The sequence below is a fragment of the Cygnus olor genome, chromosome 1 (assembly GCF_009769625.2).
Source record: "Cygnus olor isolate bCygOlo1 chromosome 1, bCygOlo1.pri.v2, whole genome shotgun sequence".
Classification (NCBI taxonomy): domain Eukaryota; kingdom Metazoa; phylum Chordata; class Aves; order Anseriformes; family Anatidae; genus Cygnus; species Cygnus olor.
Window position 1 is genome coordinate 104,054,569 of NC_049169.1, and position 16,963 is coordinate 104,071,531.

Consider the following 16,963-nt stretch of genomic DNA (forward strand, 5'->3'; position numbering starts at 1 on the left):
AAATTTGATCTCACTGAGGTGCAACCATCAGTGAGCTGAGCTCACTGATTCAGCTCTGGCCAGTGGCGCGTCTCTTTTGTAGCCAGCTGGAACTTGCTTTTATCTAACATGGGGCAGCTTCTGGACTCTTCTCACAGAAGACAACCCAGTAGCCCTCCACTACCAAAACCTTGCCATGTAAGCACAGTACATTTTACCTCTTGCATCTGTAAAAAACATATTTAAAAATTGTGATTAATATATGCATTCATCACACACTCTTCACAGAAATCAACAAAAATAATTCTCCACACCAAAGTGAACATAACATCATCACAACACCAACAGAGGTGGACAAGTACACACAGTCTACCTCTTATCCCTTTACCATATTACAACACAAATTCACCACAGTTATTACACTCTTTGGCAATGTCCTCTCTATGGTTTGCCTGTTAAACTCTCCCAGTTACTGTCCTTACCTCAAGTTCCTTATAAACTACATGTTGTTGGTAGCCAGAAGGGGCTGTGCTGCTTTATCACCAGTAGGTTTAACTGGTTTAACACTGCTACCAAAACCTTGCCATGTAAACTCAATACAAATGGACAGTGTTCTCAACTGCTGTTATAATCAATCCTCTTTCATTTTCTATCAGCTAAATCATTGGAGGAGGTCCATGAAAAAGTAAAACAAATAGAACATGATCAGAAGCTGCAAAATATCTCCAGGACTAAAGTACGCCAAGCTGATAATATGAAAGAGGAAAAGAAGATAGTACATCATTTGCTGTACCCAGACTCAGCTCTGTTCAAACGCTGGGGTGCAGATTTAAGTGAAGAGGAGCAAACTGTTGCACAGGAGCTGTTCTTAAAATATGGGTATAATGTATATATCAGTGATCATCTGCCTCTGGACCGACCTATCACAGACACCAGATCTCCCAGGTACAGTAGAAGCCCTCTCAACATTCACAAGGTGACACGAAATTAAGGAGAAAAGAATCTGCATTGCTTTGGTATAAGTTATTATAAGGTATTTTTCTAGAAGTTAGTTGGTTCTTGAACTCAATAAATAGTATATATTTTAAGCAGACCAGTGGTACTATGGGAGCTGGTGTAAGTAACCATTGGAAACCCTATTAGGCATGAGTATCTGTTCAAAAAGGAAACACATTTTTCTGCATCGTATGATAAGATACATGATTTGTTGCAAAATATAATATTAAACTTTACTGGAGTTAACTGGTATAAATATGGAAGAATGTCACAAATATACTGAAAGCCTACATCTTAGTGCCTATAGATCCTTGTATGAAATCTGACAGAGAATTTCAAATAATGTGGCATGTAAAATGGGTTGCAAACTGGGCCTGAGTTAACCATGTCATGTTGTTGGTTAAAAGGGAGTTGTCTTACTGGCAGCCCTCTGGAAAATTTCAAGAGCAGGTTAGCCTAACAGCCACCAGTAATGACATAGACAGGAATGATCCTGTCAGGAGGTAAACGGGGTTCCCCTCTAAGCTCCTGTGTAAGAGAAGGACAAATCCATTTTCTCAAGGTGAATAGTGCCACTGGTTCCTGATTCTGTTGCTTGGAGCTGGTTCCATCTAGGGCGGACTGTTGCCCTTGATTGTGGGTGTCCTCTGAGTCTTGCATCAAGCCTTAACTCTGATGCATAATGTCAGTTTTACATGTGTTTTTCACTTAATAGTGGTTGAAGTAATGTGAGGATTGTGTGGTAGCTTCTAAAGTGAGTTTTGGGGGACTTTCTGTGCAGTGTCTCTTGGAGTACTCAGGTTGTGGATGTGTGGAATTGCATAAGGGAAAAAAGCTGCCATGTAAGTGGTGGAGAGAAGGACAAGGGAGCCAGGCCTCATTCAATGTTGTGCCAACCACAGATCTTTTTGAGGCAGCCCCAAGCTGAACAATGCTCACCCTGCTTGGGGATTGTTCTGGGGAGAACTAGCTGGAGCAACCACTGGAAAGCTGTCCATGAGCTGCAAGCTCATGATTGGTCTGTGCGGTCCTAAAATCAGGTGCAGTGTCTGGTACTCTTCTGTTTAGCTAGGAAGACATACTTGTGAAGACCTCCTTTTGAAGATGTTTTTCACCCAGGTTCTTGTACTAATGGATAGTAAAGCTAAAGAAACTGCAACAAAAATGCATGATTACCACTTCAGAGGTCTCGTTAGAGCACGAACCTGACTCTCAAAGGACTGTATTACATAACTACACAGATCATGCAGACTGTGTTTTCCCCTCCATCGTCTTAAAAGGACTTTGTGTTACTCTCATGAACATGTTTTTAAGGGGATGGAACAATCAGCTTGAGAATGCAGATATGCTCTATTGTCCGCTCTAGAGGGAATGAGCAGTTAGCACTATGTGGCTGAAACAAATAATGAATCTTGGATTTGGGCCTTCCTTTTTTCACTCTTATGGTTTAAGTCCAATATCGCAGGTCTGACTTTTTGCAGCTGTCTTTCTCTGATTTTCTTCAGAAACTGTGTTAAAATTGTTCTTCTATTACAGCTGTAAAAAGAAGATATATCCCAAAGATCTTCCAACAATTAGTGTTGTACTTATATTTATGAATGAAGCACTGTCAATCATCTTACGTGCAATTACCAGTATAATTAATCGAACACCTGCTCATTTATTGAAAGAAATCATCCTGGTGGATGATTACAGTTCAAATGGTAAGTGACCCAGGGAAGGCAGGAGTCTTGCAAATCTATTGTGTCAAATGAATGTTGGTGGCTGTTAGTATACACACGGGGTAGACTGCTCAAAATTAAGACACAAATTGAGTATGTGAGAAAAAACATACCTCCTTAGTAGCCTGGAAAATGTCAACTAATAAGGAACAGCATGATGCTCTGCAAGTGTTTGAAAAAGGTTAAAAATTGAAGTTAAAAATTTATTATCGTGGGCTCATAAGACAAATTACGAAACTAGGAATATGCTAAAAAAGCTAATTCTGTAGGCATCTGAAATAACTCCTTGAAGAGTGGTATACTGAGTTGTGGAAAATAGTCCTAAGGGAAGCAGAAGATGCATCATTGCTCTTAAAATTGATTTGAGCAAAACATTGTAAGATTATCTGTAAGAAATGGTTATGCCCCTTGTCTTAGGGGTACTTTTTCTTCCTTGCCTAATGAGTTGTGTGTAATTTCTCAATTTTAAGATTTGTAACTGCTAGAAAAACATCAGTTTGGGTGTAGCAAGAATTCAAATGAATTTCAAAAACAATGCTAAGAGGTTCCAAATTTTTCATCCCTTTTCTCTAACGCTATTTTTTTTTCCTTTTGGTAAAGGAGTTGGCATGCCTACAGCTCTTGTAGGACCATTTCACATTTTCAGGACTTGTTTATTTTCTCTTTTCCTTTCCACAAGCAATACGATACACACATAAGTTACTGCACCAAGACAGCTAATTACTTGCTTTTATAGCATGTGTCTAAAGTAAAGTTTGTACATACTGATGCATTTGTGTAAAATTTAGAAACCATACAATACGACTATATGTAAATTAAATTTAGGTATATAATCATACTCCTGGAATGAAAGCTGCATTTTCAAATGAGCCTCTTGAAATTATTAGTACCTGAATAATTCTACCTGTTCTACTGTAAAGAACAAATCAGTTTTCCATCTAGAACTGTGAGAAGCTAAAAAGCTGTTACATACATGATCTTCTCCATTTCTAAATATTGATGACCTCTATTATTATTTTTAAAAATCATTAAAATGTGTGAGATGTTTTTAGATGATCTGAAAGGACCTTTGGAAACACAGATTAAAAATTACAATGCAAAACATCCTGGACTGCTGAAAATTGTCAGACATGAGAAAAGACAAGGACTAACACAAGCCCGGATTTCTGGCTGGGAGGCATCAACAGCAGATGTTGTTGCAATTTTGGATGCCCATATTGAAGTGAACATGGCTTGGTAAGACTACTAAGAGTGAGGGGTTTCTGACATGGGGAGATAGAGGTGGACAAAGAGTTCAAGTGTGCAGCTGGGCTAAACGTCTGTATATGGCTCTCTTTTCTGGTCTGCCACATGTTAATTAACAGCCAACAAGTCATTTATTTTTGAGAGGGAGAGAAATATAATTGTTTGAATTAAATAGCAAAACAGATATCTAACATATCTGTAATTTGTCTAGCGAAAAGCAAGACAGAAATGCTTACTTTCTGTGTATATTCATTACATTTCTAGGACAAAAGACTTAATTCAGTGAAATAATCTAAGTCTGATGCAGGTTATTTTGTTCCAGTGCCAGTAGCTTTGGCATTTTAGAAGCATATTAGAGAACCATAATACCTAGTGACTTTAAATTGGTTTGATTCCTATTCCAGCTTTTTAGATAGTTTGTTTACTGTTGCCTGTAAATTTAATAGTGCATCACAGTTCTATAGGTCTGCTTCTGCAATGAGAGACAGAACAGGTGGCTGATGATGGATATTTACATTCTGTTAGGTAATGAATTATATGGTGCTCTTTTGTGTCAAATCTCTTTGTATTCTCTCCACTCTGGGTTGTTGAATTTACTGGCTGACTCTTGTCCATGTTGCCTCATTTCCTGGTAAAAAGGTTTTTCTCTCAGTCCTTCATGGGCCAAAATGACTCTGGTCCAGATCTTTGTTTCTCCCTTGATAACATGCTAACTGACATTCTCTATTTCTTACAGTCTTAAAGGTAATATTGAAGGCCTGTAGTCATGGCTTTAAGAACTCTTTTGGACAAGTTGGGGTGTAAGAGTATGGAAGGAAAGATAAGGTCAGTTCTTCCAGGTCTAGCAGTAATTGGGGCCCAGCAAAAAGACTGTCTCTTTGTCAGATTACAACAGTCTCTGACAAGGTTCTTTTAGATACTACACATGAGATGTGTTTAATGTTTTAATTCTAAATTTACTTATTTGAACATTTTTGGCCTTACAGAGAATTTTGTTTAGAAAAGTGATACTGCACTATACTGAAGTCACAACACAAGCATAATATAGCAATTTCAATTGAACTTCAAATTCATTTTCAGTTGAATCACAATATGAACATGATTCACATTACTGATCCCTATATGCCCACCATCAAGATGCTAGATGTCCCCATCCGCTTGGAAAGAATGGATGTGTTGAAGCCAACTCAAGTCAGTTACTCTCTTCAAAGTTAATTTCGCTAGGTGTTTAATTTTCACCTTCGATGTTGGGCTGGGCTGAGCCTGGCTCGGGAAGATAATACTTTCTACTATTATTTTAGGAAGGACATGTACATAACCAGTTGCCCCACTCTACTGGTACTGCTATTTATCTACAACAAAAGACATCCATACAAAGGTCCTTGGTGTTGAGATAAGTTTAATTTCCTTTACAATCACTGTGGTCACTCCCTACATTCTTCTCTGAGCTTTATGTCAGTCCTTGCCTATCTTCTCTGAGATTTCTTCCACTGTAGTGGTTCATTGATTGGTCAACCCTTCCATCATACAGCAGCTGTGCCATCAAGGCACAGAGAAGGAGGGGGAATGATCAGTGGTTTACAGCACCTCTCAGGGTCTTTTTCCCTTCTTTTTCTCTTCTTTCTTGTTTCTTTATGCAGATTGTGAAGACTCTCTAGAACCTGTAGGAAGCAGTCCAGGATAGCAGTAAACCCAGCAAGTTGTGTGGAACTTATGTTTATTATAGTTAGTGACAGCCAAATTCAGAAGTTGCCTAATATAAGGAAGAATTGAACCATGGCATTAGAAAATCATGTTACTAGTGCTCCAAGACTGGTACATAACTTTTCTTGGAGGCCAAAGTCAGTGGCTTAAACAAATTATTTAACCCAGTTTTATTGAAACAAGTTGTAAAATGTGGTTTTGTTCAACAGATTTCATCTTTTTCAAGCTGAATAGACTGTTCATTCATTTTGGTAGGGCTGAACCTATTTTGTCTCGAATAAAAGAAGATCGCACTGTTATAATATCACCGGTATTTGACAATATTCGTTTTGATGACTTTGAGCTTCTTCAGTATTCAGTGGCTGCAGATGGATTTGACTGGGCACTCTGGTGCCTTTATGAACCTTTACCGGATGAATGGTATGCTCTTAAAGATGAAACAGCTCCAGTCCGGTAAGTATAAACAGCATTTGAGAGGGTTGTTTCAGAGGTGGTGGGATAGAAACTTACAAAGCACATTGTAACTAGATAGTTGGTTTGGAACTGAGGATTCTTCAACAGACCTAAAAATCTCGGTATACCAGTTGCAGAGTTGTATTCCAAAATCTTCCTGTGCTGATCCTGCCATTGGACTTCCAGGCATTCGCAGAGAAGTTGTTGTTTTTTCTGTCCAATATTCATGAACAAAGAGCGTGGTAGCAGTATTTAACTGTGCAAGATGAACTGTGGCCCCTGCCTATGCCTATCCAAGAATCTGCAGTGGATCTTAAAAGGTTGCTGGACAAGCACATATCTGAGCTGTGAAGACTCATATAGATTCAATTTGTTTCTTTCTTTGGAGATGTTGGAGTGATGCACTATAACAATAATCTTCAGCAACATTTTTCAACCCTTATTGTTCATGCATCACACAAAACCAAGAAAAAAACATGAACACAATGCATATAGCTGTTATAACTACTCTTACTGCTAGGCTCCAGTCTATTTCCTTGTGTTTCTCACAACTTCCTTAAACACTCAGATTAGTTTATTCAACAGAAGATGGTCACTAGTACTGTGGTATCAGCAACCAGCTTGTGATGAATAACAGAATTGTAGAATGGTTTGGGCTGGAAGGGACCTTAAACATCATCTAATTCCAACCCTCCTACCATGGGCAGGAACACCTTCCCCTAGACCAGGTTGCTCAAAGCCCCATCCAGCCTGGCCTTGAACACTTCCAGGGATGGGGCATCCACAGCTTCCCTGGGCAACCTGTTCCAGTCCCTCACCACTCAGTGAGAAAAGAATGTAATCCTAATATGTAATCTAAATCTCCCTTCTTTTAGTTTAAAGCCATTACTCCTTGTACTATCACCACACTCCTTGACAAAGAGTCCCTCCCCATCTTCCCTTTAGGCCCCCTTTAGGTACTGGAAGGCTGCTATAAGGTCTCCCTGGAGCCTTCTCTTCTCTGGGATGGACAACCCTAACTCCTTCAGCCTATCGTCATAGGAGAGGTGCTCCATCCCTGTGATCTTACTTGTGGCCCTCCTTTGGACTTCCTCTAATACTTCCATGTACTTCTTACATTGGGGGTCCTGGAGCAGAACGCAGTACACTGGGTGGGGTCTCACAAGAGCAGAGTAGAGGGGGAGCATCACCTCCCTCGACCAGCTGGCCACGCTTCTTTTGATGCAGGACAGAGTTTTTGATTGGATTTCTGGGCTGCAAGCACACATTTCTGGCTCATGTTGAGCTTCTGAGCAGCCAGCACCCACAGGTCCATCTCAGGGCTACTTTCATAGAATCATAGAATCACTAGGGTTGGAAAAGACCTCCAAGATCATCTGGTCCATCCATCCCCCTACCACCAATGTCACCCACTAAACCATGTCCCTAAGCACCAAATCCAACCTTTCCTTGAACACTCCCAGGGACAGTGATGCCACCACTTCCCTGGGCAACCCGTTCAAATGCCTGACTGCTCCTTCTGAGAACAAATGTCTCCTAATTTCCAACCTAAACCGGGCACAACTTGAGGCAATTCCCTCTAGTCCTATCACTAGTTATCTGTGAGAAGAGGCTGACCCCCAGCTCCCCACACCTTCCTTTCAGGTAGGTGTAGAGAGCAATGAGGTCTCCCCTGAGCCTCCTCTTCTCCAGACTAAACAACCCCAGTTCCCTTAGCCGCTCCTCACAGGACTTGTGTTCCAGACCCTTCACCAGCTTCATAGCCCTTCCCTGGACACGCTCCAGGGCCTCAATGTCCTTTTTGTACTGAGGGGCACAAAACTGAACACGGTACTTGAGGTGTGGCCTCACCAGAGCAGAGTACAGGGGGACAATCACCTCCCTGGTCCTGCTGGCTACGCTATTCCTGATAGAAGCCAGGATGCTGTTGGCCTTCTTGGCCACCTGGGCACACTGCTGGGTCATGTTCAGGCGAGCATCAAGCAGCACCACCAAGATCTTTTTCCTCTGCACAACTTTCAACCCACTCTCCCCCAAGCCTGTAGCATTGCTTGGGGTTGTTGTGACCAAAGTGCAGGACCCGGCACTTAGCCATATTGAACCTCATCCCATTGGCCTCTGCCCATTGACCCATGCTGTTCAGGTCCCTCTACTGGGCCTTCCTACCTTCCGGCAGATCAACACTTCACCCCAACTTGGTGTCATCTGCAGACTTACTGAGGGTGCAGTCAATTCCCCCATCCAAGTCATCAATAAAGATATTAAAGAGGAAGGGCCCCAACACTGACCCCTGCGGAACACCACTCTTGACCAGCCTCACACTGGATTTAACTCCATTCACCACAACTCTCTGGGCCTGGCCGTCCAGCCAGTTTTTAACCCATCAAAGAGTGTACCTGTCCAAGCCATGGGCTGCCAGCTTCTCCAGGAGAATACTGTGGGAGACTGTGTCAAAGGCCTTGCTGAAGTCTAGGTAGACTACATCAACAGCCTTTCCCTCACCCACCAGGCAGGTCACCCAGTCATAGAAGGAGGTGAGGTTGGTGAGGCAGGACTTGCCTTTCATGAACCCATGCTGACTGGGCCTGATCCCCTAGTTGTCTTTCACATGCTGTGTGATTGCATTCAGGATGACCTGTTCCATCACCTTTCCTGGCATCGAGGTCAGGCTGACAGGCCTGTGGTTCCCCAGGTCCTCCTTGCGACTGTTCTTATAGATGGGCGTCACATTAGCAAGTGTCCAGTCGTGTGGGACCTCTCCGGATGACCATGACCACTGACAGATGATGTAAAGCAGCCCAGCAATTACATTCTCCAACTCCCTCAGCACCCTTTGGGTGGATCCCATCAATCCATTCTCCACCCAGCCTGTATTTGTGCTCTGCACCGCCCTGACCAAGATGCAAGACCATGTACTTGGCATTGCAGAACCTCATGAGGTTCACACAGGCCCACCTCTCAAGTCTGTTAGGTCCCTCTAGATAGGTCCTCTTCCCTCTAGTGTGTTGATCACACCACACAGCTTTGGTGTCATCGGCAAACTTGCTGAGGGTGCACTCAATCCCACTGTCCATGTCATTGACAAAGATGTTAAACAGTGTCGGTCCTAATACTGACCCCTGTGGAACACCATTCATTACCAATCTCCACCTGGACATCGAGCTGTTGACCGCGACTCTTTGAGTGTGATCATCCAGCCAATTCCTTATATACTTGAATACATCTGTCTCCTTGTTCCACAAGGATTTCGGGTGATCTTGACAGTCCCTTAGCTCTTAACAACCCTCTGTCACACAATATTAAAAGAAAAAAACTGGTAACAGATAAGATATAATCATGGCAGATGTTTGTATGCTGCCACACCTTGTAACTAAATGTTGGAGATAAAGTTTCACAGATACCTAGACAAAAAGCTATATATGAAACTGGTTTCTGTAATGTGTTAAAAACATTATATAGTAAACAGTAATTGTTTGACAGGAGAATGGAAATGGAATGCTTCTATTTAAATATGAAAGTATTCCATGAACAATGCATTGGAAAAAGTCCTACTGCCCTAAATGGATCTACAAAGAGTCTCCAAAGATGCAACACAAGACGATTCCTTACATATACCTTCACCAGCACCAGCCATAGGAATGCTGTCACCATGCACCTTAACCTGGTGTTTGATTCATCTCCCTGTACCAGTTCTGTTTGCCAAAAATGGTTCCTGAGCATCATTTATTTTCTTAACGACAAGGGAATCTTCCCTCCTTTATGTAGAGTTGTTCTGACCCTGTCATTCCTACTTCCATTCACCTTAACTCATTCTACTGTCAGGCCCTCTTGCACTCCATGTCAGATCATTCCCTGGTCACAACTACAGAGCAATTACAATTTCCCCTTTGGTAGCTTAAAGAATGGTTTGGTGTTGGGGAGCTTGGGGAGGAGGTCCACAATTTTTATATGGGAGAAAACGGAAATGGGTTTGGTCACAGTGGATGGGAATATCAAAAGAGGACCAAATCCACCTTCTGTCCCCTTTTCCCTAGCCTCTATGCTGGATTCATCTGCAGTGAAATTGTTCCTGTCACACAATTGTCTCATCTCTTTCAAAACCTCAGTTGATAGCAATTTCATGATCCCCCTTAGCAATGTGTCTTACTGTGCAAGTTTTTTTAGCATGATGTCTAACCTTACTCTTCCGCGCTCCAGTTTAACTTGATTTCTTCTTGTTTTAAATATCTGAAAACTGCCTCCACATCTCTTCTCAAAATAGAACTAATTCTTTGAACAATACTAGATCATGCTTTTTAGACCATTGATCAAATTTATTTGTTGTCTTCTGGATTCCTCTCTGCTGATCCATATGTTGTTTTACAGTTAACCTGTTACTCTCCTTTGGATATTTTGGAAGTTCAAGCTTTGATTGATGGCCAGTAGACTCTATTTTGTTTTCATCATTGTTGCTTATTTCCAATTGTGCTTGTTTTATACTACAGGAGCCCATCTATAATGGGAATTCTTGCTGCAGATAGAAAATTTCTGGGTGAGATTGGTGTACTGGATGGTGGAATGCATATATATGGAGGAGAAAATGTTGAACTTGGCCTGAGGGTAAGACATTTTTTAACCTTTTCCTGAAAGTAGCAGTGAAAATTAGTATTCATTTTTTTTGGGGAAAAAAAAATATTTCTTACTCCTATTGTTGATTTTGCACCACTTCACATCCTCCACTCTCGAGTTTTTCCAACATTTGGGCACAATATTTTCCTTCAAATGTCATGGGGGGATGACAGTCTCCGCCAAGAAGATACATTTTTGATACGTGTCATAGAAGGATTAATACAAGGAATAAGCAAACAGATCAAAATACACAATGCCATTATTACTATAGTACCAACAAATAGTTGCATGAGCCAACCCCAACCAGGCACCAACAAAGTCAATTTTTCCCAAATGTCTCTAAAACCCCAGGAAGTGTTGTCTTGGGCCACCTCATGTAAGATTTTGGTTTTCTTCCAAATATTTTTGAGATCAGTCTACATAAATCCAGCAACTGGCATTAATTATAGTGCAAACACCTCCTTGCAAGGCCAGTAATAAACCCATGCCCATTAGATTCTGGAATACCATCTTTGACAAACTTGTCACCTCCTCTTGCAGTGCTCAGCTCACATCTAGAGTGTTATTTTCTAATTCTTCGACTATGGCTGAGATACTCACAATAGCTTTTCCTAACTCACTCACCCTTAACCAAGGGATAAACCACCCTGCAAAACTATGAAACACTGTTCCTCTTTCCACTACAGGATTAATCGAAGTTCTCTTGATTCTGCATAGGTGGGTCCCAAGGAGACCTGTGCTTTGGTTTTGCATATTCTCAGTAATGATTATGTTCAGAATTATTGCTTGCACCCAGGGTACAAGCTCCCTTCCATCCTAGGGGAAACGCTTTCCTGGCCCTATTACCACATTGCCAATACCACCCTTTGCCATTTGGGACTGGCCATCCAGTTACTGAATGATTCCCGCGCCATGTTTGGTGTGCATTATGTATATTAGCACTCCTGTAATTACCATATTTGGTACAATATGGATAATTCCCTACCTTACGGGTAACATTCCCACACTCAGGGTTAGTATTATTGCTCCCTGAATTTCCATCAGTTTGAAGAATGATATGCATACTAATATAAAAACCAGAATACCATGGGGACACTCTAATTCTACGTAATCCAACCCTTTTCCACAATTACACATGGTATTCATTAATTTTTCCAAAGAAGTTAGAGGTTAGTTTACAACTATGATCCACACTTCCTCCTAATTTTAATTTTAAAGGTTCTCCTATAGGAACGGTCTCCCAGGTCTCAGGGTCTATTGATGCCTCCACCCGGATGTAGTGAGTCCACCCTTTCTCAGCTGTTCTTATTCTCAGTAGTCAGGAGTACTTGGAATGGTCACTCCCACTCAGGTTGTAGCTTTGATTCCCTTCATGTTTGTATCAAAACCCAATCTCTTGCTTGAAATGGTTGGATTGGGACTTCCAGAGATGGAGTCTGAGCTAATAATCCACAGGCCCTAAGAGATGACAAAGAGGACGACAGCCCAAGTATATAATTTTTGAGAAAAACATCTTTTGTCTCAAATTGAGATAACTCATTCCCTTTGCCCAGGTACGGCAATCCAAATAACATTTCATATGGTGAAACTGCCACATCTTTTCTTGGTGCCATTTGAATTTGGAGAAGTGCCAAAGGTAAGCACTTCATCCAGGGGAGTCAAGTTTCCAGTACTAACTTAGTTAATTGCTTCTTTACTGTCTGATTCATCTGCTCCACCCTTCCAGAAGAGGAAGGATGCCAAGGAGTGTGAAATTCCCTTGTAATTCCTAGAGTCCATATTAGCTCTTGCAATATTTGTGATGTAAAGTGACTTCCTTGATCAGAGTCAATATTTTAAATGATTCCATACCTGGGAATTATCTGTTCTAAAATTACCTTAGCTACCGCATTCGCAGTGTAGCAGATACTGAAGGGAAAGCTTCCACCCACCCTGACAAATGATCGACCAAGATTAATAAGTATTTAAATCTACCTGCTCTATGGAGTTCTTTAATATCTACCTGTACACTTTGGAAGGTCGAATTTCTGCTTCTCGCCCCCCTTTAGGCTGGCTGCCGATAATTATCATGTTTATTTACCCTGCATACTTGGTTAGCCAGAGTATATATTCCTTCACATACATATTTCCATAGCACAGTGTCACACGTTGCTTGAACTCCGCAATGACTCCCTCGATGTAAAACAGTTAATATTTCTCCTGTCCTGACAATAGAAGATCATCCACATATTGTAACATTAGCACCCCTTCCAGTGGTTGGAATTGCTCCAAAGTCTGCTCTAGAACTTTCCCAAATAAACTTGGTGACTCTGTAAACCCCTGAAGTAAAACTATCCATCTGTATTTTTGTTTCTGCCCCATTTCAGGGTCTTTCCACTTGAAGGCAAATATATCTCTACTCTTGGGGTCCAATGGACAGGCTCAGAAGGCATCTTTTAAATCAATCACACTAAACCACTTACACTCATGTGGGATCTTGCTCATCAGAGTGTATGGATTTGGAATCCCAGGGTGCCACTTCTGCACTATCTCGTTGATCTTTCTTAGATCTGTACCGCCAGCCTTCCTTACCGTCAGGATAGGAGTGTTAAAGGGAGACAAGCATGGCTCCAATAACCCATCTGTAATCAGCCCTTTTATTACTGGTTTAAGACCAAATTGTGCTTCAATTGAGATATGGTATTGCTTCTGATTTATTGCCTCATATCCTTCCTGCATACCTGTCTTCAGGAGAGTGATATTAAGCCCTCCTCTATTTCCTTCCATGACCCATACCACAGGGTCTCTCTCTTTTTCATCAACCTCTGTCAATAACCTCATTGACACTGTTATTCCAGTCTAACAACTTACAATTTGAATGCCCAATTTCATCATCAAATCCTTTCCCAACAAGTTAGTCCCTGCCTTGGGTACATACAATAATTGCGCAGTGATCGTTTTATACCTTAGTCTCAGTTTGGTGTCCCCAAAAAGTGGCACTGTTATCTCAGTCCCTTCTGCCCCTGTCACCTTTAGGGTTTCATTAAGCCCTGATACTTTATGGGCCAATGATGACCTAGCTACCCCAGCGTACTGGGTTTATGTAGCAAGGTTTTAGTAGCGGGGGGCTGCAGGGGTGGCCTGTGTGAGAAGAATCCAAAAGCTGCCCCATGTCAGATTAGAGCCAGTTTCAGCAGGCTCCAAAGGGACCAACCACTGCCCAGAGCCGAGCTGACAAGCGATGTTGTTTGTGCTTCTGTGAGAGCAGATTTAAGAAGGGGGGGGGGAGGGAACAAAAAACAAACAAACAAAACTGCTGCACAACAGCAGCTGGGAGATAGGAGTGAGAAACAGCCCTGTAGCCCCCAAGGTCAGTGAAGAAGGAGGGCAGGAGGTGCTCCAGGCACGCAGCAGCAGTTCCCTTGCGGCCTGTGGAGAGGCCCCTACTGGAGCAGGCTGTCCCCCTGCAGCCCATGGGTCCCACATGGAGCAGATCTCCATGCTACATCCTCCATGGAGGAGCCCCCGGTGGAGCAGGTGGATGTGGCCTGAAGGAGGCTGTGGCCCATGGAGAGCCCCCGCAGGAGCAGGCCCCGGGCTGGAGCTGCAGCCCGTGGAGAGGAGCCCACACAGGAGCAGGGGGTCTGGGGGGAGCTGCCACTCGTGGGGGACCCGTGCTGGAGCAGTTTGCTCTGGGGGATGGACCCTGCAGCATGGACCCATACCAGGAGCAGCTCACAAATAGCTGCCACCCATGGAGAAGCCCACACAAGACTAGCACCCGATGGGAGGGACCCCACGGCGGAGCAGAGAAGAGAGCAATCGTGAGTGAGCTGCAGAGAAAAAGTGTTACAGACCAACCACAGCCCCCACTCCCAGCCCTCCCACGCCAGTTCCGGGTAGGGGAGGACGTGGAAGAGGGTGGATGTAGAGAATGCGCTCCCAGCTTGTTTCTTTTTTTGTTTCACACTGCTCCAGCCCATAAGCAATAGGTAACAAATTTTATGAATCTCCCTATTCTGAGTCTGTTTTAACCGTTACAGTAATTGTTGAGTGATCTCCCTGTCCTTATCTCAGTCCTTGAGACCTTTTCATTGTATTTTCTTCCCCTTTGCCTTTGAGAAGGGGCAGTGATGCAGTTGTAGTGGAGCTCAGCTGCTCAGCTGGGTAAAACCATAACACCCAGTATCTATTTTAAACACAATTTCTTCATTAGGTCCCACCACTATATTTATCAGGGGCGCTCAGTGGGACCAGCTTTCTGAGAAGCCCTGACTCCCCTATTCTGAATTTATAACAGCAAACAATCTCTCCTCCGTCTTCCATTCCAGACACTCCTGTTTGAGGTGACTGGCCCGGCCACATTTAAAACATCTTCTCAAAGCCTGTCCCTGCTAGGATTTAAGTTGTAACACAGGTAGCTTTCCTTGCCTGCCATTCTTTTGTCTCTCTTCCTCTCCCTTCCATCCTGGGTCTGACTTCCCCTGAAACTTTTCTTCCTCTGTCTCTGACCCTCTGCCTCACTACCTGGTCCACTGTGAAGACCATTAGTTTCGCTCTCTGCTTTTCCTTCTCATCTACCCTCCCGACAAACACCTTCTGGGCCTCCCACAGGAGGGTCTCCAGTGACTGTTTGCTCCATCCTTCCACCTTCTGGAGCTTTTCTGTATATCCGGCCAGGCTTTAGTCACAAAATCAACTTTCAAGAGCCCTTGGGCTACTGGATCCTCAGGATTCATCCCCAAGTACTCTCTTATTCGTGCTTCCTTAATTCCCATTATTATTATATCCCTTAAGTCTCCCATATGATTTCTGTGTTGTGGGTTATTATCCCAGTTGGGGTCGGCAAAAGGATATTTCTGCTCTTCTGGAATTATTTTTTGTCCTGGGGGGTTGGTTCTTTCCCATTCTTGCATAGCTGCCTGCCTAATCATTCCCCCCCCCCTTCTCCAGTGAATAACATACTCAAGATTGATATTGTCCCTCCTGCCTTGAATATAAATTAGGCCCTAGAAACTGATCTAACTGTTCTGCTAGTCCTGTAGGGTCCACAGTTAAAGACTTCATTTCCTTCTTAAATTTCCTAACCTCATTCCTCTCTGCTGGGGGGGGGGAGGGGGGAGAGTTCACATAACCTATTTGTCCTTGTCCCACTGGGCCCTCCCTAAGAGGATACATAGGAGCGTTAGTACTGTTAGTATCAGGGAAGGGGAAATTCTCAATATCTCTTCTATGTTGCTCTAATTCTTGCCAGAGTCCAGAGTGCACTTTTTCTCTAGGGACAGGGTTAACTGCAGTCCTTGGCTCCCTTACTAGAGCGGCTGCTGCTGCTACTGCTGCAATATTAGGACTGGGGAGGGGGGGGGAAGGGGGGGAAAGGGGGGGATTTATCCAAGGGTTTCCATCCACCTGCATTTCCCTCTGACTCCTCTTTCTCCTGGTCATGGCCTTTTTTTCAATAAAAACTGACTTACCCCCTGCACGCAGCAAGCAGCATAACAACTCCTCCTCCAAAAATGGAGTCTTATCGTTTATGTATAAATTCAAAGCCTGACAAACCCAATTTTCATTAGATCCCTATTTTGGCCAAAATACTGCTGTTCCCTCAATTGGTTCCTTTGTTTAGATTAATACACAGTTTTTAATCATTTTCTTTTTATCATTTCCTCTAGTTTGGGGATTATTCTTTTCCAATTTCTTATCATTCTTCCTGAAGGACTACTGGTAGGCACTGCCTTAGGGACATCTCCCTGTCCCCTGGAACCCTTATTTCCTATTTTTCCTAGCCCTTGTCAGTGTGCTGCTGCAGAAATTTTTCCTCCTGCAGGGTACCACACACGAAAGTTCCAGTTTGAGAAAATGGGGGTGTACTGCTGAGCACTTTACTGTGCAGAGAGGTACTGTATAACAGATTTCCACAAGACTCTTCCTTTCTCTCTTCTAACTCTCACTTTGTCTGTCTCTGGCCATGCCCCTTGTGGAGCTACAGAACCACGGATCAGGACTCCACACTTTCTTCATGCAAAAGTACATGTCAGTCACACTTCACACGAGTCTTACCCAACCCCCAAGGCAATACTTAATATTTCTTACCTTGGTCTGTGCACAGAGTTACCAGGTCAATTCTCGAAACTGGAGTGCCTACCTTCCTTTCTTCCCTAATTCTTCACCGATCCTGCCTTCTTAACCAGTCTCGGTTCCTTTGTCAGCTCTCTGCAGAACCACCGTCACCAAGGCACAGGACCGCTGAAATCAGCGGGGCATGCCTTCCTGCTGCA

General features: G+C 43.0%; 1 protein-coding gene across 1 annotated transcript in view; it reads left to right on the plus strand.

Moving 5' to 3' along the window:
- The window catches only part of GALNT8 (polypeptide N-acetylgalactosaminyltransferase 8), a 29,379-nt gene that overhangs the window by 4,566 nt on the left and 7,850 nt on the right, over positions 1–16,963 (plus strand). The window contains exons 2-6 of the mRNA XM_040564851.1: positions 636–924; positions 2,512–2,678; positions 3,749–3,932; positions 5,901–6,098; positions 10,583–10,697. Coding sequence (XP_040420785.1) covers positions 636–924; positions 2,512–2,678; positions 3,749–3,932; positions 5,901–6,098; positions 10,583–10,697 — 953 coding nt within the window. The remainder of the gene's footprint in view (positions 1–635; positions 925–2,511; positions 2,679–3,748; positions 3,933–5,900; positions 6,099–10,582; positions 10,698–16,963) is intronic.